Raw genomic sequence first — 22,525 nt, 5'->3', positions numbered from 1 at the left:
TGTTACAAGGTTTTTAACGATGATATGGAATGTCTCACAAAGTACCCTTACATATAACCTGCGCTTGTGTAATAAACCAAATGCGTGAAAACATGTAATAAAAGTTGATAGCTTGATATATTGACTGAACCAGTGGTAAGCCCCGACAACCAGAGGGCAGAGTGGTGTTGACGCCTGATTTTACCATCGTTAGGCCATACCGCACAGACACCAAGCATAGCTGTTCCACATTATAAAGGATGGACTGGCCCTTCTTGTAGCAGAGACCCACGACGTTAAATATAATCAAAATTCGTTCAATAAGAAATCATCGGGATCATAAAATATATAACCTTATTTCAAGGCGAGTCCATTTCAGACCATAGGGAGTGAGTGAGTATGGTTTTACGCCGCTCTTGGCAATATTCCAGCAATATCACGGCGGGGTCACTAGAAATGGGTTGTAGGTTTGAATCCCAGTTCGCCATGATTGTCTTTACAGGTTAGTCAGAACCACACCCGTGCTCGTGGTTTCACCAAACGTCTAAGATGGCTCCAACCACAACAAGCTGACACGCCGGAATGTATACTAAAATACTTCAGCGTTGAAGCAAACTCACTCACTCTCTTTAGGTGAGTTGTGCAATACAAAGATTCCGCTCATTTATCTTTCACTGCAGATTCAATACTCAATGATTAGCTCAAAGCTACAATGGGAGGGCGTTATATATGCACAGGACAGACTGCATTCACTTGTTAGAAAGTGGGCCTCCTATGGTCTGCCAGTGAGAATGATACTCAAATCGTCATGTACTCACTAACAACATTTCCATTCTCTTACATCTTTATTCAAACCATTCAGTAACATACAATATAAATTCATCATGCATTATTGATACACAAAATACTTCTCGCATTTCATTTTACTGTCCGATCATGGAGAGTTCATCGCCTAGATCTGCACAAGTATAGTCTTTGTCAAACAGCATTATCCCCCCGCCCACGCTCGTGGACTGCATCAAAGTTATAAACCTGCCTCACCTCCGCTCCCCCTCACATTAAGCTGTCACGCCGTGAGATAATTGAAATATTGTTCATCACCCAGCTCACTCATTCATTTTTCAGCTTCAGTGCTGGGGCAGTGATAATGCAATTCCACCCAATGACAATAGTAACAAAATCAGATGGTCTTCAACACTGACATGACATCAGTCTGAGCTCTCGGGTCTCGGGTCTAGGGTCTCGGGTCCCGGGCCTCGGGTCTAGGGGCTCGGGCTACTCAGCCTGGGGTGTCAGGAGCGCCTCGGTGTTGGTGCCGGGGCGTGGTATCTGCTTCTCGTCCCTCCTCCATTTGAAGACAAGACAGGTGAAGAGGAGGCAGAGGTTACAGCAGACGATAGAGGCTGACACCACCATCACTGGCATCACTAGGGCACTGGATAGGTCACGGAACCCCTTGGCTTCAGGAGAAGAGGCGTGTTAAAGGAACGTATTAAAACAAGTACATTAACTGCACGATCTCCAATTTATCGATCTTTACAATGTGAGGATCCGTATTTTAATATGGGGGAACTTAATAGAAATGTTTTCTGACGGTAAACTATGTGTAAAATTCGATGCAAAGTAGATTACCTGAACGGTATCTGTCTATACAAGGTGAGGATACCTCACTTGAAAAAATGGAAAATCTGAGGATGCTCAAATTCCTGGGCTTCAAACAAAATGAGATAGCCTTCTGCCATATTCAGCTGAGATTAGATGAGGACCTGTTTTCTTGTTGTTTTGTTGTTGTGTGTATTGTTCAACGCCGCACTCAGCAATATTCCAACAATATGACGGCGGTCTGTAAATAATGGACTGGACCAGACAACCTACGAGTGACATCATGAGCATCGATCCACGTAATTGCGAATGATGACATACAATCAACAAAGTCATCTTGGCTGACCACCCGATCCACACAGCTGCCTCTTGCAACAAGCATAGTCGCCTCTTACGATAGGCATGGGTTGCTGAAGACCCGGATCTTCACAGGTCGATGTAAAATGTAGGGTGACTTTCACCTTCATCAAACTGAAACGAGTCATCCTTTCGGATAAAGTTCAATAATGGGCATGTTATATTTGTTTCTTTGTTATATAAGGCTGTACTCAGCAATAATCCAGATATATGACGGTGATCTGTAAATAATCGAGTCTGGACATAGATTGCTGGGGACCTATATTCCTACCCTGAATCACAACAGGTCCCTGCTTTGTTATCGATTTCGCAGAATTATCTTTCCAGAAGAACAATATAAAACATTGTTCCTTGTTGACCTACCTGTATCACAATATGTACCGGAGTATCCCACAAAACAGCCTTCGTCACACAGTCCCGTTTCAGGGTTGCATGCCTTGTTCTGATGGCACAGGCCACACGTCTCTGAACAGTTGCCTCCCCACGTTCCGTCCAAACATGCTGGAAGTGAGTTAATGAGTGAGTGAATATGGTTTTACGCCGCTTTTAGCAATATTCCAACAATATCACCGCGGGGGACACCAGAAATGGGCTTCACACATTGTACCCGTGTCGGGAATCGAACCCGGGTATTCGGTGTGACAAGCGAAGGCTTTAACCACAAGGCTGCCCGACCGCCCCACATGTTGGGGTGGACCAGGTATAGAGGGGTGGTATTCACAAACAGTAGAACATGATTATATCGTATATGGTCACAATAATTGTTTGGTGGAGTAGACTGTATACAGATGTGCTATTATTCTCATATATACCTTCCTAATACGATGGAGTAGACTATATATAGATCTTATTATTCTCATATATACCCTCCTAATATGGTGGAGTAGACTATATATAGATCTTATTATTCTCATATATACCCTCCTAATATGGTGGAGTAGACTGTATACAGATGTGCTATTATTCTCATATATACCTTCCTAATACGATGGAGTAGACTATATATAGATCTTATTATTCTCATATATACCCTCCTAATATGGTGGAGTAGACTGTATACAGATGTTATTATTCTGATATATACCTTACTAATACGATGGAGTAGACTGTATACAGATGTTATTATTCTGATATTTAATTTCCTAATACGAAGGAGTAGACTGTTTATAGATGTGCTATTCTTCTCATATATACCTTCCTAATATGGCAGCGTACACTGTATATAGATGTGCTATTCTTCTCATATATACCTTACTAATATGGTGGAGTAGACTGTATACAGATGTGCTATTATTCTCATATATACCTTCCTAATATGGTGGAGTAGACTGTATATAGATATTATTATCATATATACCTTCCTAATATGGTGGAGTAGACTGTATATAGATATTATTATCATATATACCTTACTAATATGGTGGAGTAGATTGTATACAGATGTGCAATTATTCTCATATATACCTTCCTAATATGGTGTGGAGTAGACTGTATATAGATGTTATTATTCTCATATATACTTTCCTTATATGGTGGAGTAGACTGTATACAGATGTGCTATTATTGTCATATAGACCCTCGTAATATGGTTGAGTAGACTGTATACAGATGTTATTATTCTTATGTATACCCTCCTAATACGATGGAGTAGACTGTATATAGATGTTATTATTCTGATATATACCTTACTAATACGATGGAGTAGACTGTATACAGATGTGCTATTATTCTCATATATACCTTCCTAATATGGTGGAGAAGACTGTATACAGATGTGCAATTATTCTCACATATACCTTCCTAATATGGTGGAGTAGACTGTATATAAATGTGCTATTATTCTCATATAGACCCTCGTTATATGGTTGAGTAGACTGTATACAGATGATATTATTCTTATGTTTACCCTCCTAATACGATGGAGTAGACTGTATACAGATGTGCTATTATTCTCATATATACCTTCCTAATATGGTAGAGTAGACTGTATATAGATGTGCAATTATTCTCATATATACCTTCCAATATAGTGGAGTAGAATGTATAGAGATGATATCATTCTCATATATACCTTCCGTATACAATGGAGTAGACTGTATATAGATGTTATTATTCTGATATATACCTTACTAATACGATGGAGTAGACTGTATACAGATGTGCTATTATTCTCATATATACCTTCCTAATATGGTAGAGTAGACTGTATATAGATGTGCTATTATTCTCATACATACCTTCCCTATACAATGGAGTAGACTGTATATAGATGTTATTATTCTTATATATACCTTACTAATACGATGGAGTAGACTGTAAACAGATGTGCAATTATTCTCTTCTATACCTTCCTAATATGGTGGAGTAGACTGTATATATATGTGCTATTATTCGCATATGGACCCTCGTTATATGGTTGAGTAGACTGTATACAGATGATATTATTCGTATGTATAACCTCCTAATACGATGGAGTAGACTGTATATAGATGTTACTATTCTCATATATACCTTCCAATACGGTTGAGTAGACTGTATATAGATGATATTATTCTCATATATACTTTCCTATTATGGTGGAGTAGACTGTATACAGATGTGCAATTATTCTCATATATACCTTCCTAATATGGTGGAGTAGACTGTATATAGATGTGCTATCATTCTCATATATACCCTTTCTAATACGGTGGAGTAGACTGTATATAGATGTTATTATTCTCATATATACCTTCCTAATGTGATGGAGTAGATTGTATACAGATGTTATTACTCTTATTTATACCCTCCTAATACGATGGAGTAGACTGTATAGAGATGTGCTGTTATTCTCATATATACCTTCCTAATACGGTCGAGTAGACTATATACAGATGTTATTATTCTCATATATACCCCCCTAATATGGTGTATTAGACTGTATACAGATGTTATTATTCTCATATATACCTTCCTAATATGGTGGAGTAGACTGTATACAGATGTTATTATTTTCATATATATACCTTTCTTATATGGTGGAATAGACTGTATACAGATGTTATTATTCTCATATTTACCTTCCTAATATTGCGGAGTAAACTGTATACAGATGTGCTATTCTTCTCATATATACTCTCCTAATATGGTGGAGTAGACTGTATAAATATGTTATTATTCTCATTTCTACCTTCGTAATATGGTGGAGTAGACTGTATAGAGATGTGCTATTAATCTCATATATACCTTCGTAATATTGTGGAGTAGACTGTATACAGATGTGCTATTATTCTCATATATACCCTCCTAATATGATGGAGTAGACTGTATATAGATGTGCATAGTATATACATAGATATACTATGGGGAAAATCATACATAGATTTTATCATTCTATACTTCCAACGTATGCTGGGGGCACAGATGACACAGTCGTCTAAGATGACTGAATTCGCTGTTCAGAGTTGCGCTCCTTTGCATGCCAGAATCTTGTGATTCTTGGTTTTTCAGCATCACAAATGTATGTTACCATTCTCACGTATATCATCCCACATGTTGGAGAAGACAGTACATAATTCTCATGTATTTCCTCAACTTTTCAGAACCCTCTGATTTTGGTGTTTCAGTATTCACCAACGTGCTTTACCATAGAGGTAAATGTCAAAGATCTGCCTCACATTGGGCTTTCACGCATGTTGGAGTAGGACATAGTATATGTTCACATTACAGGTGCATGTATACTTACTTTGGTCGCACTTGTCACCGTACCAGCCATGTTTGCATGCAGAGGAGCATGTGCCGTCCATGAGGTCGCACTCGACGTCGTCCGCACAATGTCCGCACTTGGAGTCACAGTTTTCGCCATAGTAACCCGTGGCACACGCTTTAAGATACCATGTATAGCATTAGGCAATCCATATTGTTTTCTTCGTTTCCCATCTCCCGCCCGCCCTGAATTTTCATTCCGACGTGAAATAATAAAAGAAATTCTTATCGCAATGTTCCCCGTCGCTGTTGGAAATGTATGCCCCGATGTGATAAAAACAAAAATACTTCTGCCATTGCACACTGATAAAGAACCCAAGTCAGCTTGATCTATCGGCAGCCATTTTTATGAAGAATTCGTTTCCGAAGCAAAGCAAGTGTATGAACTTTTACACAATTGGTTAAACACAATTCTTTGGAGGAAGAACATTTCTGAGTGTGAACTTCTTTACTATGAGGAACACAATTTTTCGGAGTATATATTATTTACGCCTTCATCAGGTGAATAAATGCTATGAAGTAGAGAAGATATATGTACCCGTAAGATTCGTACACATATATGTGTTAGGAGTAAGTATATACTGCGAAATGCTGTGTTCCTCATAGTAAAGAAGTTGACATCCAGAAGTTATCTTCCTTATGTTTATCACATCTTAATGCCATTCAAAAACAATATATATATATTTTTTATTTTATTTTTTTTATTTTTTTTATTTATTTTATTTATTTTTTTATTTTTTTATTTTTTTTTGGGGGGGGGGCTCTTTTGATTCATTTTCGCCCGCCCGACCTCTCGCTGGTTGAGGTTGGAGATGAGAATCAGACTAAAAAATATGTATGGCTTTATCTATACGCGAATATAGGCGTGTACCAATGTATAACAACTGTAGAGGCTCATGTCACAGGCTTCAAGAATACATGTATAACATCAACACGAAGTTGACAAACAAACATATAAACAAACACGAAAAAATAGTATAGGTTCGCATTACATGCTAAATCATAGCGTACTAAGACAAAATATTTATGACTGAACCAAAATCTAGAGATTTTCCGACATGCAAACACAATGAGAGGAGGATAGCAGTCGATTTCAGTTTAGATTATGAAGTATAACCAAGATTATGCTACTGTCATATCAGTCCTGTTTTATTCTTAAAGTGATTGATTGTTGCAATATCGTGAACTCACCCTGATTACAAATGTCCCCAGACCAGCCCTGCAGACAGCCTCCCTCCCCACAGCTTCCGTTGCGTCGGTCACACGGAGGCTGCAGGCACCTCCCACACGTCTGGTTGCAGTCAGGTCCGAACCGACCAGGCATACATTCTATAGTGAAACAAAACAGAAATACATGTATTTCTTATGGGGACACTTCAGTCGTTACAGAACCACCCGTCCCCTCAGACAACCAACTGTATCTGAGATCCTGGCCAACAGACACACCTACTTACAGGACGCCCCGCCCGAACAGACACACATACAGTAGAGGACGCCCCGCCCCTACAGACACACCTACTGTACAGGACGCCCTGCCCCTGCAGACACACCTACTGTACAGGATGCCCCGCCCCTACAGACTCACCTACTAACAGGATGCCCCGCCCCTACAGACTCACCTACATACAGGATGCCCCGCCCCTACAGACTCACCTACAGTACAGAACACCCCCTCCCATCCGGGCTCGCAGCCAGCTTGACACCGTCCATTACGACTGTCACAGCCTGTACTTGACACACAGTGACTGCATCTAAGGACACAGTTTTCCCCGTACTCTCCGAAGTCGCAAGCTGAAAAGCATGTGAGCCAAACATCACAAATGTGTAGTTAAAGAAATTTCAATAATCAAGGTTTGAACCAATGAAATTGTCATATCTATAAGCATGTAATGTTAGTTCTGTCGTATGTCTATCTGCTTTATGTACTGTACAGAACAAGATTGGTCTGGCCCTACTCTGTAGTGACTTACAACGATCACATTTTGGACCTTTCCATCTAGCTGCGCATCCTTTCACGCAAGTTCCGTTTGTTGGAAAGCACGTGCTTCCTTCTAGACAATGGCTGCAGGCTTCACTGCAGTTATCGCCATAACTACCGACGGGACACTCTGGAATAAGAACAAACGAAAAACCTGACATCCTGAGGAATCAATAACACACCCATTACAAAGGACCATTGCACCAGCACTGTATTACGTGGTATTACGACTGCTCAACACGTTAACAGTGGTATAATGGGCCAGTCATCTAACACGTCGATGTAGAGTTGCGTCCCTTAGGCGCGCCAGACGCCTATTATCGGGTGTTCGCCCTGGTTGTGCTGTTTTTTTCAAACACCATACCAGTAACGTGGTACATGTATATGCCTGACAGCTGCGTCACATCAGGCTTTCCTCGCACATCAAGCTGACACTGTTCAAATTGTTTTGATTGATTTAGTGTTTATTCTTGTTTCATGTTGAATATTTAAATGACTGAACGTTTACTTCTTGTTAATCTCTCATACAGACCCTGATACAAATATATCCAACACAGCCCATGCAAGTCTATAATGTTTGGCAAGTCTAGATTACTACAGAATCGGGAAATTAAGAGAGTTTCTGGGCTTCTTTTTAATATATTTTTATTGAGATAATTTAACAACTCTTTTTTCTGTAAGATATGTTCATTTCAGAGACTAGATGTTAGTCTAACTTCTAGTATCTACTAAGGCTTGTTCTACATGTTCTACCATTTACTCACTCACTTATATTAACGTCAGTTATGTTTTTGGTTTTTGTTATAACATTTCCTTTATACAAGATGGCGACCCCCTGGAGAGTCTTGGGTTAGAACTGTTCCCCTGCAGCCTAGATTTGTCGCAAGAGGCGACTTGATAGATTGGGCGGTCAGATTCGCGGTTGATTACTGTCATTGTACCCTGTCGTGGAAGTGGCTCATCGGTGTCAATCACTTGATTGTCTGGTCCAGAGTATATTATTTACAGACCGCCGTCATACAGCTGGAATATTGCCGCGTTAAACAACCAACCAACAAATAAACATAGAGACATACTCGCATGGCACGTTGGCCCCGTCCATCCGGTTTCACAGCCGTGACGACATTTCCCAGTAGTAGTGTCACATGCCTCTCCACCACGACATCGACCACAACGATGAACACAGTTCCTTCCGTAAGTTCCATTGCAGGCTGAAACATGACGAAACCGGTCATGTACGTGAACATAGACTACGGTAGATCTTTGTCACATAGCATCGTATTTATTGTCATCAATAAGTTCATCTTCATGGTTTTAAATAGTGGCCACGGGTGAACAACTTGTGTAAGGCGCCGCAAGTCGCTGTGCATAGTTGCGTCCCTTAGGTGTACCAGACGCCAATGATCTCAGATTCGCCTTATTGTAAGCTTTCAAACTGACACGCCATTGTATATTTATACCTGCAAAGTGGTTCAAAAGCGCCGTTACACAAAACTCATTCCCTAAACGGCGAGGTCACATGATATTGTCATGATAAAAAAGGATAATTTGGCAGAACTTTTGATTTAACCCGGTTACTGGCAAAGAGATACAAGGGCATATCAACAAAAGGTTACATGTTCATACACAACAAAGAGGCGCAGGATAACCATGTGCTTCAAGCGTTTAGCATCCCGTGAATATTCCGGGTTAGAATTGGTCTTCAGCAACCCATGCTTGTCGTAAGAGGCAACTGACGGGATCGGGTGGTCAGGCTCACTGACATGGTTGATGCATGTCATCGTATCCCATAGTATCGATGTTCATGATGTCAATAACTGGATTGTCTGATCAAGACTCGAGTAGCTGGAATAGTGCTGAGTGCGGCGTTAAACAAAAAAACAAAAAAACAGTCAGGCGTTAAGCCGAAACCCGCGTTTCCTTCCCGTCTGAAACCAAACTCACTCGCTTAAATATTCAAAATATGGCATCTGACACAAGCAAACCAAACGTTCAAGTGCGTTAGTGTGAACTCCAATATAATGGTCCTGGTACACTTATTATCTAATGGAAGAGCTCAATCAAGATCCCTTTAAAGTAAAATGAATGTTTAACGTTCTAGTGGTTGCTTTAGCTTTAACCTATGCGATGACCGTCAACGTGGATGCGGAGGATGTTAAAGATGGTGTGATGTACCCGTCGTCCCCAGCAGACACGTACCTTGTTGACAGTCGCTTCCTGCCCAGCCCGGCTGGCACCCCGTCGTGCACGTGCCGAACACGTGATCACACACTTCCAGGGTTTCAAAGCAGCGGCAGCGGGAGTTACAATCTTGTTTGCCGAATGTGAAGTCGGCACAAGCTGGATAAAGTGATTCATAATTGAGGAAGAATTCACACGTCACACAGTGTTTCTACACAATGCACAACGGCTTGGATGAGAACAGTCTAGTGAATGGCACCTTTGCATATTTGCGTATACATATAAGTCTAGCTTAATGAATACTTCAAGCCTAACTTCATTAAAACTTCACTCTTGATATAGAGTATACCCCAAGTCTAGCTGAATGAATACTTCAGCCAGATATACAGTATACCCCAAGTCTAGCTTAATGAATACTTCAAGCCTAACTTCATTAAAACTTCACTCTTGATATAGAGTATACCCCAAGTCTAGCTTAATGAATACTTCAGCCAGATATACAGTATACCCAAAGTCTAGCTTAATGAATACTTCAAGCCTAACTTCATTAAAACTTCACTCTTGATATAGAGTATACCCCAAGTCTAGCTGAATGAATACTTCAGCCAGATATACATTATACCCAAAGTCTAGCTTAATGAATACTTCAAGCCTAACTTCATTAAAACTTCACTCTTGATATAGAGTATACCCCAAGTCTAGCTTAATGAATACTTCAGCCAGATATACAGTATACCCCAAGTCTAGCTTAATGAATACTTCAGCCAGATATACAGTATACCCCAAGTCTAGCTTAATGAATACTTCAGCCTGATATACAGTTTATCCAAAGTCTAGCTTAATGAATACTTCAGCCTGATATACAGTATACCCCAAGTCTAGCTTAATGAATACTTCAGCCTGATATACAGTATACCCCAAGTCTAGCTTAATGAATACTTCAGCCTGATATACAGTATACCCCAAGTCTAGCTTAATGAATACTTCAGCCTGATATACAGTTTATCCAAAGTCTAGCTTAATGAATACTTCAGCCTGATATACAGTTTATCCAAAGTCTAACTTGATGAATACTGCAAGCCTGAAATACAGTATACCCCAAGTCTAACTTAATGAATACTTCAGCCTAATATACAGTATACCCAAAGTCTAGCTTAATGAATACTTCAGCCTGATATACAGTATACCCCAAGTCTAGCTTAATGAATACTTCAGCCTGATATACAGTATACCCCAAGTCTAGCTTAATGAATACTTCAGCCTGATATACAGTATACCCAAAGTCTAGCTTAATGAATACTTCAAGCCTAACTTCATTAAAACTTCACTCTTGATATAGAGTATACCCCAAGTCTAGCTGAATGAATACTTCAGCCAGATATACAGTATACCCAAAGTCTAGCTTAATGAATACTTCAAGCCTAACTTCATTAAAACTTCACTCTTGATATAGAGTATACCCCAAGTCTAGCTTAATGAATACTTCAGCCAGATATACAGTATACCCCAAGTCTAGCTTAATGAATACTTCAAGCCTAACTTCATTAAAACTTCACTCTTGATATAGAGAATACCCCAAGTCTAGCTGAATGAATACTTCAGCCAGATATACAGTATACCCCAAGTCTAGCTTAATGAATACTTCAGCCAGATATACAGTATACCCCAAGTCTAGCTTAATGAATACTTCAGCCTGATATACAGTTTATCCAAAGTCTAGCTTAATGAATACTTCAGCCTGATATACAGTATACCCCAAGTCTAGCTTAATGAATACTTCAGCCTGATATACAGTTTATCCAAAGTCTAACTTGATGAATACTGCAAGCCTGAAATACAGTATACCCCAAGTCTAACTTAATGAATACTTCAGCCTGATATACAGTATACCCCAAGTCTAGCTTAATGAATACTTCAGCCTGATATACAGCATACCCCAAGTCTAGCTTAATGAATACTTCAGCCTGATATACAGTATACCCCAAGTCTAGCTTAATGAATACTTCAGCCTGATATACAGTATACCCAAAGTCTAGCTTAATGAATACTTCAGCCTGATATACAGTATACCCCAAGTCTAGCTTAATGAATACTTCAGCCTGATATACAGTATACCCCAAGTCTAACTTAATGAATACTTCAGCCTGATATACAGTATACCCCAAGATTAACTCAATGAATACTTCAAGCCTGAAATAGAGTATTCACCAAGTCTAACTTAATGAACACTTCAAGCCGAACTTCATGAATACGCCAAGCCTGAGATACAGTCTAACTTAATGAATACTTCAGCCTGATATACAGTATACCCCAAGTCTAGCTTAATGAATACTTCAAGCCTGAAACACAGTTTACCCCAAGTCTAACTTAATGAATACTTCAAGCCTGATAAATAGAATACCCCAATGAACACTTCAAGCCGAACTTCATGAATACGCCAAGCCTAACTTAATGAATACTTCAAGTCTAACTTCATGAATACGCCAAGCCTAACTTCAATGAATACTTCAAGTCTAACTTCATGAACACTTCAAGCCTAATTTAATGAATACGTCAAGCCTGATACACCGAATATCCCAAACCTAACTTACTGAATATCTCCACTTCACATACTGTTATAAGCTTATGCAGGTTCATGATGCCCACATATCGGCCGGCCACAGGTTTGTCACAAGTAAAGGACGTCCCCGTTCCGTCGTAGCGCAGTGTCGTACACGGCACTGACCAGAAGAGGCTGTCCTCGAAGTCGCCCACGTACACACCCCATGACCGGACCGACACGTTACCTAGAAGATATAACACCTTGGACATTCTAGGATGTTATTGCGAATCGATATTATCGAGGAGACAAATATAACGCTATAGCTGCCGTGCTGCTGCTGATGATGATCATGATGGTGTGAATTCAATAGGGGTTTGTGATATTTTGATAGCAGCGATACTTAAAATGAATTTTGTACATAGAACGCGGGCCTATTGATGGCCATCTTCGATTAACCAGGGTATTTGATATCCATTCTGTTATAATATATACCTTTGGCCAATTCGCCACCGTTGCATCGTTTCAATTCAGGTTAGAATGGCGCTGAAATAGCGTCCAGAATTCTGATTCTAATAAATATATCAAGCGCTCACCCCATGTTCAAAACTCAATAGAGTTCAAGGTTCAACAGAGTCACTTTGGTATGTTGTTGATTACACTGGAACATCGATGCTGACAATAACTATTAACATGTTCTTCTGCATAACAGTGAAGAAAGTTTTGTCATTCAGTCAATAGTTTATACCCTCCTCCATGTTCTCACTTGCGAAACGAAACAAATGATAAAATGTTTGTAAGTGAACAAATCTGATAAGATTTCAGAAGCGAAACGTCCCAAAATAAACAAAATCTGTAATACCTATTCCATGATACGTCATCAATTGCTGAAAGATCAGAGTTTGCCATATGAATATTTTTACATCTTGGAACGCATTAAATCCGTAAGACAGAGAATTTTAAGGATGTCAACTTCTTATTATGATTAACACAACGTTACGGAGTATATGCTTACTCTTTCATCAAATGGACGATTCACCTGATGAAGCATACACTTCGAAACGTTGTGTTTCTCATAACAAGAAGTTGGTATTCATAAACTTATATGACTAATGTGTATCACTTCTAAATACCATTAAATCCGATTTACAGATACTAAATTTGATTTCGAGTTCATGCCAACCTGCCCGTATCCTCATACTGTGAACTGTCTGTTTTACTAGAAGATCTACCATCCACCTTCCTGTCCTATTAGGGCGGGAGGAGATACACGTGGTCACGTCGCCGTCTGTGGTCACGCCCCCTTCCGCCACGTTGCCCGATATAGAAGCAGCCATGTTGAACACGATGTTCCCTGTTTGACAAAGCAAAACGCAATCTCATTGGAATTAGATCTTAATTAAACAGCGAAATTTATTACAATGTAATAATAAAAGACAACAATAAAGTCTATATCAGGGCTAATTTCCCATTGAAGAGAAGATCAGTCATTTACTTGGACTAAATGAGATTTTCAGTCTGATGCACTATTCACAAGAATCATGCGAAATCAATATAACTATAAGAAAATTGTCTTTGTTTTCAGTAAACTATATGATATTTCAATGGTCCGTTTTGACCAGAAAAATGTGTCGTTATAACCAAATCGGCTTTTCCGTCTTGAACGACACCCCCACATATTCAAAACTCTTACTTCTTTGGCAAGCATTCCCTGACCATCCTTCTGCGCATCCGGAAGAACAATTTCCTGTGACGTCATCACAGTTTGTGTCCTTCAAACAATGACACTGGTAAATACAGTTGTTTCCAAAACGACCATTTGCACATCTTCCTAAAACACAATGACGAACTGTCAACTTGTTAACTCACATACAAATTTAAAATAACAAGTATCCAATATTGTTGGTTACAATGATCCTTCCCTGTTAATTATCGCTCACTGCTCATTATGGTATAGTGAGTAAGTACGTCTCTACGTCATAGCAATTAGCATGATTGCCGTCATATTACGGCATAGGAAATGGGTTTCATGCGTTGTATTTATGTGTGGAATTGAACACGGGTCTAAGGTATGACGAGCCAACAACAATGAGGCTCTACCACTTTCCCAGTAACGCTACAGCAAAGCTCAAAGTGACGTTGGTGCTAGGTGTAGGGTCCCAAATGTACTTTACTTTTAACAAGATGATTAGTCTTAGTTAAAGATTCAAGGGATCTTCCCGAGGCAAGGGGGTTCACTGACTATAAAAATCCAGTTTAAAAGTCCTTGCCGAATTAGGCTGGAATTTCTGGACTCGATCGTAGCGCCACCAGGGCTATTACGAGTTATGCCCCTGTTATGTCCCTCCGATTGACCCAATCAGATTCCACTTCTCATGTCACTTGCATTTGCTTCAAACAAAATGGCGGTGCCCAGTCAGGACGATCGCAATCGACCGAAATCAGCACGACATTTTACAAACCAGATGTCGATATCGTTAGGCGATTTTGATTGGACTATGCATAGACTCGTTAGTCCAGCCAAAATACTCCATATATCCAGCCTAGTTCGGCAAGGGAGGAAACTGGACTGTGATAGTCGGTTCATTCCCTTGCCTCGGGAAGATGGATTCTACGTAGATATACAGTGTATAAATAGCTAATATAGTGGACACCACCACCATTAAGTTAGCATTGATAACATAGTATCTTCCAAAGGACTTTATGTGTTGGGGACCGTTTATCATGAATCAGTGCGTTATTGAATATACGGGAATGCGTCTGATTCGCGTTGTCATATTTGAAAACTACTTCATTAATATGACCAAGTGTGACGTCAACCAGCATGTCCCGGGGCACACAGGGATTGACGCTCCTCGGGAAAGCAGGGTGAACTACCGTGGACAAACAGCATGGTTGTCCTCCCCAGGGAAATCTTAGTCATTTAGGAAATTCAACAAAGAATCGATATTTCAGTTAATCAATGTGTTTGTAGCTACACGCTCTGCGCTAAATTAAAGGTACGCAACGGTTTGATATGTTATGTTCAAAGGGGATACGAGTTTCGTTCTAGAAGTATTTCTATTACCATATTCTTTAACACCTACAGTGAGTGAGTATGGTTTTACGCCGCTTTTAGCAATATTCCAGCAATATCACGACGGGGAACACCAGAAATGGGCTTCACACATTGTGCCCATGTCGGGAATCGAACCCGGGTCTTCGGCGTGACGAGCGAACGCTTTAACCACTGGGCTACCCGACCGCCCCAACACCTGCAGTGAATACGTCTGTATCATGCATATTGTTTTAAGTATCCATATTCGTTTATTTCTTTCCTAAAGTGAAGTAAAATAATCATTTTAGGTGTGACATGGCGCTCATTCGCTGCTGGCCAATGAAAACAGATGTGAATGGTATTTGGAACCGTATGCCCTGTGCGGAGACTCTTTTAACAAGCATGTGGACATTTAACAATGAGTATAGAAGAATTGTTGTTTTCGGCTATTGTTTTTGTAACCATCATTATTATTTGTGATTTTATCAGAACTGTAGAAATTGTAGGAATGTCCAATCAAAAGTGCCAATCAAGGATATGGTTACATATACAATGTCTACATTATTAGTTAACTTGGAGATTGGGGGATATGAGCACATATACACGATCACGAACGCTGATACTACTTCATTTCGTTTATCCGACATACTCGTTAATCCGACATAATCATATGCAACCATCGATGTCGGATTAACGGGACTTGACTGTACAATGTCTATTGACCTTTTTCACACTTCGCTACTTCCGGTTTAAAAGCGAGGCTTGGAGAGCAGAAGGTGAAGGCTGGATCGCACATGAAACACATGGAGATGTCAACAAGGCACGCAATCGGGACAAACTGTGACAATTTAACCATCCCGGTACATTTATCGTAAGTATTGAACATTGTTCTTATTCTTATCATTGACAAACTATTCAACTGTTATCTGGTCTCCTTACCGATATAAATTTGAGTCTGGACGTGGTGATTTCATTTTAAAATATCTATGACCACCTGGTAACTCCCAGTGCAGTTTATGGTAGCTGAACAGACTTAATACAAATGCTACTGAGATCTTGTAAAGAATAATTAATTGTTTACACACCATTAAGCCAAACTATTTATTGTGAGTTTAAATAACTTTGCGGGTTGTATTTGAAGTCGAAATATTGACCTTTTGACCATATCTAGATATATGTCAGAAACTAACTAAATTGATACGTTGATATAATGTATCAAATTGTAACCTACTGAGAATTTACAATCGTAATAAATCAGAATTTTGCATCAGTTGCGTATTTGATGTAAATTGTAATGGACTCAAATGCATTCCAATAAAATATTAGACCTCTAGATCTACTTCATCTTCCCGAGGCAAGTGAGTTAACTCACTATAAAAGTCCAGTTTCCACCCTTGCCGAACTAGGCTGGCATTATGGAGTTACAATTTGGCTGGACTAACGAGTCTATGCATAGTCCAATCAAAATCGCGCAAGGAAATCGAAATCCGGTTCGTAAACTGTCATGCAGATTTCGGTCGATTGCAGGATTTGCAAAGCATCTGCCCCGCCAACTCGTTGTCAACAGATATTTGCAAAATCTTGTCATGTTTTTAATCAAGGCGCTCACGTGATTTGATGTATTTCGCGATGTAAGACCCGTTTTATCACAATATAGATCTTGATTGTCGAGCAGATCGTCCTGACTTGGCGCCGCCATTTTGTTTGAAGCAAATGCAAGTGATACGAGAGGTAGAATCTGATTGGTCCATAGGATAGGCTTAGAAGGGATATAATTGGTAATAGCCACTAGTGGCGCTACGATCGAGCCCAGGAATTCCAGGCTAGTTCGGCAAGGGTGGAAACTGGACTTTTAAAGTCAGTTACCTCCCTTGCCTCGGGAAGATGAATCTACTTGTGCTGTCGATATTGTGAAAGTTGTTATTTTGATTCTCAATGTTGACAGATTAGATACCATGAGGTGTAATATTTCAACTGAATTATTACATAAAAGGTGTTTAAATATTTGAAGTAAAGTACAGTTTGATCTGCAATTTTGTAAACAATATTTCTACGAAAATGATATTTACTTTACTGTACCAAATTAATAATGTCATGAAATGAACAAAAACCTAACTAATTAATGGCCAGTAAATGTTCAATCTACATGTGATTTTATATAATTTACACAAACAGATAACTCTTTAACAGTTTGTATTCAAATATTTCAAATGCATAAGGGGCGGTCGGGTAGCCTAGTGGTTAAAGCGTTCGCTCGTCACGCCGAAGACCCGGGTTCGATTCTCGACATGGGTACAATGTGTGAAGCCCATTTCTGGTGTTCCCCGCCATGATATTGCTGGAATATTGCTAAAAGCGGCGTAAAACCGTACTCACTCACTCACTCACTCAAATGCATAAATTGATATTGACATTACTATAAACTTAAAGTATAAACAGAATTATTTTTAATTCCAATGCGTATTGCAATCATAACTCATTTGTTCTCTTTGTTTAATTGTGAAACCCATCTGGCTTTATGTCCACAAACATGTTTCAAAACTTTAAAAACAAAATGATTTCTTTTGTGTAAGCAATTGCCATGTATTATTGATTATTATTCATATCAATTTATATGTAAGAATATAGTTGTGCTTACTGTGTCATTTTGCAATAATTATATTGTTATGATGTAATATTTTACTATTGTTAACAATATTTAGAACTTTAGTTTATTTCAATCAAGTCAAGTGGTGTGATAATTTTGATAATTTTTATAATTCAATCAAAACGAGAAATATAATAAAATATAAATACATGGAAGAAATTTGTTTTCCTTGTCAAATAACGATGATAGCATGAATTTATCTCATCTTGTGATGTGACAAAGTTAATATTTTCAAGTCAAGATATCAACTTTAGTAATTTAAACAACAAGAAGAGATAAACATTATATTTGACAAAATATATTCAAGTCTTATATTTTCATTGTGATCTTCATGACCTTACCATAGTGTCAACGAGGCAGACTGACTGTAGGGATGACAAAACGTGATATCTCACCTGATATTAATACAAATCTTATTTATTTCACTCTAGCGAAAGTATATTTTCAGCATGGTCAGACTAAACAAAGTATGTCATGATTAAATACATACCGGTAATACAAATATCAAAACGTGTTTCATTAAAACAAGAGTAAATCTCTGTGTGACATTGATATAAAGAGCTGTAGTACACTGTCATTAAATTGATGCATCTGTTGAGTTTACTGTTTATACAGAATATACTGTTTGAGTTTGAGACATATCAGATGAATTGATGCCTTCAAGATTATTCTAAAGTTGCATGTAATGTAACACACTATTATTAATTTTCCTTAAATTTCTCTATTTGAGATGAATGTTGTTTTCTAAATAAGCACTATTTTGAGAGAAGGTGAATATGCATTGTTTAAAAAAATTTTTTATTGAAGTAGAAATATTATAACAATATTATTGAATTGTTCATTTCAGGCCAGCGAGTCAACACAATGAAGTACTAGTATCCGGTGATGGATGTCTGGAGGAGCTTTCTGCTGACAGTTACACACTGGTTACAATGTGCGTCCTGTCAAAGGACGAGGAAGTGAAAAACCATTTTCTTTCAATCAACAAATGTGCTTCCTGTCACATTTCTCTTAAATAGGACGAGGAAGTGAAAAACCTTATTCACTCACAAAACAACATGGCCAATATTTATCAGACACTAAAAAAGCACATTGTACCATTTGTTTACAATCAAGAAAATTATTTTCTCCTGGAATTTTCGACTGACAAAGACACCCGGTCCATGTTAAGTTTTGAAAACTTATATTGTGAGAAATAAAGACATGAAAATTTCGGTTTGTTTTTCTTTGTTAAATATAAGAAATCCAGATTGTTCCAACAACATAATTTGTACCGATACATATATTTTATCTTGGCTTGATTACCAATTGAAATTGATTCTTTTTTTATCTTTTGTTATTTTATTTGTACTCATATCTGATCAAGACATTTTCAAAATATTCAGGATAAATGTATTAGTAGCTTCCTTTTGATATACAATTACCTATCATCATACAGGATTAGGTGCGGGTGTTCGTTCAAGAAGTTGGTGGTTGTATCAATTCTTATATTTCTTCAATTTCATGCATTATTTATATTTATCAATTTTTAGTATCCTTTTAACTTATTTTAAACAGTTCACACATTATTACTTTTGTCGTGCAATCTCAATCGGCAATAATCAGTTAAGTAAGTGGTGTTTGAAGAACAAGTAAAGTATCATCTGTCATTGTACACACTGAATAGAGTTATCGCCCCTTCTGAATATTTATTTTGACACACGAATTATTTTGTGAACTAATTTCATTTACATCGTAATTTGTTAAGATGAAACTCATAGCAGAAAAAGTGTATCTTGTCAACTGGACTCATGGCAAAACGATAGTGCGTTGTGCAGCAAACACCACTATGAAACGTGAAATAAACATGATCGATGATCTCGAGTTCGCCAAGCCACACACTGACTGAGCAAATTTGCAAAAGTACACTGACGTGTTTCATGTTATGTGGTTCATTTGCAATACAAAACTTCTGTCATTGAATGTTCTGTCACATTGTATCTATATGCCGACGAGGTTATGATAAAACAATCTATTTCTGAAATATGTATCTCGAAATGCACCTTTCGATTCACATCCGGGATCCTGACAGCAAAATGCTAATTCCAGTGTATTACAGGCATATTTTAGTTGGACCTCATGATTAAATGGGAAATATTTTCTGTATTAGATTTGTTTGTTTGAAATGTCCATCAGAGAAATGCACAACATGTTGTCTGTTCCCTATGAGCTGATGCGACTTACACTGCATGGAGCTATGCTCTCCAAGCCTCGTTTTCGAGGTCAATAGCTACGTGATGTACTCACGTTCGTCCAGACTGGCCCTCCACACCACGCAGCCCAGCACGACAGCATACAGGTACACGTTGTATCCCATCATGACACAGTCACTCCCCGTGCTCAAGTACTACCTGTACAACAACAAATATGACCATGGTTGCCATAGGTACGTACAACCTGATGGTGACAATCGTCAACCAGCAAGAGTTTAGCCACACATATTTAGTATTCAGCAAAAGTTGCTTCTAAATTATTACTGTTGCGAATGACAATATGCATTAAGAATATTATTCTTCACCATTAGTTGGGACTAAAGCGTTCAAATCAACAAGGTTTCTTTCCAGTTTGCAAGATTGTTCATGATGGGTTTACGTGAATGTTCACACAGTTAACAGTCGTTAACATAAATTGTCAATGCAAGAGAATAACCAGTCTAGATTATCCACCGAAACAGATTCCATTTGGCGTAAAGGGCAAAATAGCTATGAAAATTATATGAACGGACCACTGAAAATCAGTGATGACACGAGCTGTTCGCAAAAATGGCAAGCATGACCTGTCCACCCGGTAGCAACCGCCATTCACACAATTTGCATAAACAAACAAGTACGTATTGCCTCACGCAGCACAGCACTACTCCTACCCTGTAATATAACATACAAAATTCGCTCCTGGTGAATGCGAGTGAGTATGCTTGTAAGCCGCTTTTAGAAATATTCCAGCAATATCAGGGCGAGAGAACCAGAAAAGGAGACAGGGATGCCACATGATGCCATGTGTATCAATATAGACTAAAATATATATTTTGTTTTTATCTAATTTCATGAAGAATAAAGCTATCTAGTCGTGCTTATGTTTTTCATCTAGACTTAGTTTTATTCAATTATATCCAAATATTCTGGAGTCATGGTGGGCTAGTATCTATATTATTTGTTGTTTTGAAACTTTCGCATCTAGATCAGGAGTATCTACATTTCATTTTTGTCTGTTTGTTTCTACTAGAAATGCATATACATTTAAGTTGTCAAATTGTCCTGACATGATGAGTATATTTCTGATAGCTCCTTTTGTATTGAACGTCGTGCTATGGCTGAAAGCCTTTGCGACGTAAAACTTCATATTTCCATTCCATTCCTTTTGTATTCCTTTTGTATTTTATACTACTACTGCTGCCACTGTGGTTATTACCACTGTTATTACAATACCTCTATTACATGTCAAGCATCATATTAGTTATCCAATAATTATATAATGCGATGTACAGCTGTAAGTGATATTGTTTATCTGTATGTGTATATGGGCCAATGACCTTTCATACAATAAAGATTGATTGATTGATAGTATCTATATCACGGCTAGGACGTTCCGGTAGAGGGTAGAGCCACCAGGTAAACAACATTGTACTTTCACACCACTACTCCTGTATTGACAACCCACACAATCGGCTCAGGCAGTGCTATATATCGAACGTGTGAACATATTCTGACGAATAGAACAATATATCATATCAGAAAATATTCATTATAGAACATGCACCAGATGTTAATACCTGTTGACTGTTGACACCCATTAAACATTATTGGTCCACAATGCATGTTTTTATGGGTAAATGTATATTCCTGCACGGATCTGGTATTACTCTGCCCGAGTCGTTAATGACATACAACAATTATACTTACATACAACAGCTATACATACAATAGATAGATTAACAACAGATAGACAGAAGGACAACGTCATATAACCTACTTACTAAAACTTTGTGGACAGTGGACGTCATCTCGCGATCAAAATAAGACACTTGAAGTAAGTGGAAGGTTCGCCCAGGCTGAACACATAGCAGTGCCATTGTGAAACGAGTCACAATGTTCATGAATAGCACCGTGTATATACATGTACCTGCACCCGCCACTCGAAGCGGGGCATCTATTGACGGTGACCTCGACAAGCCTGTATGAAAGAAGCTCTCAGGATCTAAACGTCATGCATGCTTACGTTTGTCTGACGGTCGCCTGGCAGAGTGTCCCATAGGGTATTTATTTGGTTGTTTGTTTGTTGTTTAATGCCGCACTCAGCAATATTCCAGCTATATGACGGCGGTCTGTATATAATCGAGTCTGGACCAGATAATCCATTGATTGACATCATGAGCATCGATGGGATACGATGACATGCATCAACCAAGACAGCGAGCCTGACCAC

General features: G+C 38.6%; 1 protein-coding gene across 2 annotated transcripts; it reads right to left on the bottom strand.

Moving 5' to 3' along the window:
* Positions 1–809: 809 nt before the first annotated feature.
* On the bottom strand, positions 810–22,250 carry LOC124116730 (multiple epidermal growth factor-like domains protein 10). Of its 2 annotated transcripts, none has more exons than XM_048400342.1 (13): positions 22,073–22,250; positions 20,351–20,454; positions 14,074–14,211; positions 13,564–13,734; positions 12,433–12,627; positions 9,860–10,000; positions 8,737–8,871; positions 7,653–7,790; positions 7,336–7,473; positions 6,874–7,011; positions 5,663–5,800; positions 2,302–2,439; positions 810–1,439 (listed from the first exon to the last, which is right to left on the bottom strand). In XM_048400342.1, exons 2-13 carry the CDS (start codon positions 20,421–20,423, stop codon positions 1,255–1,257), a joined length of 1,728 nt encoding a protein of 575 aa, XP_048256299.1. In that variant the 5' UTR covers positions 20,424–20,454; positions 22,073–22,250; the 3' UTR covers positions 810–1,254. The 2 variants fall into 2 exon arrangements, with proteins under 2 accessions (XP_048256299.1, XP_046334148.2); XM_046478192.2 differs by having other exon boundaries at positions 22,077–22,249.
* Positions 22,251–22,525: the final 275 nt, after the last annotated feature.

This window comes from Haliotis rufescens, unplaced genomic scaffold (assembly GCF_023055435.1).
Source record: "Haliotis rufescens isolate VD_foot unplaced genomic scaffold, xgHalRufe1.0.p SCAF_2, whole genome shotgun sequence".
Taxonomy (NCBI): Eukaryota; Metazoa; Mollusca; class Gastropoda; order Lepetellida; family Haliotidae; genus Haliotis; species Haliotis rufescens.
This window is presented reverse-complemented; position numbering and strand designations above follow the sequence as displayed.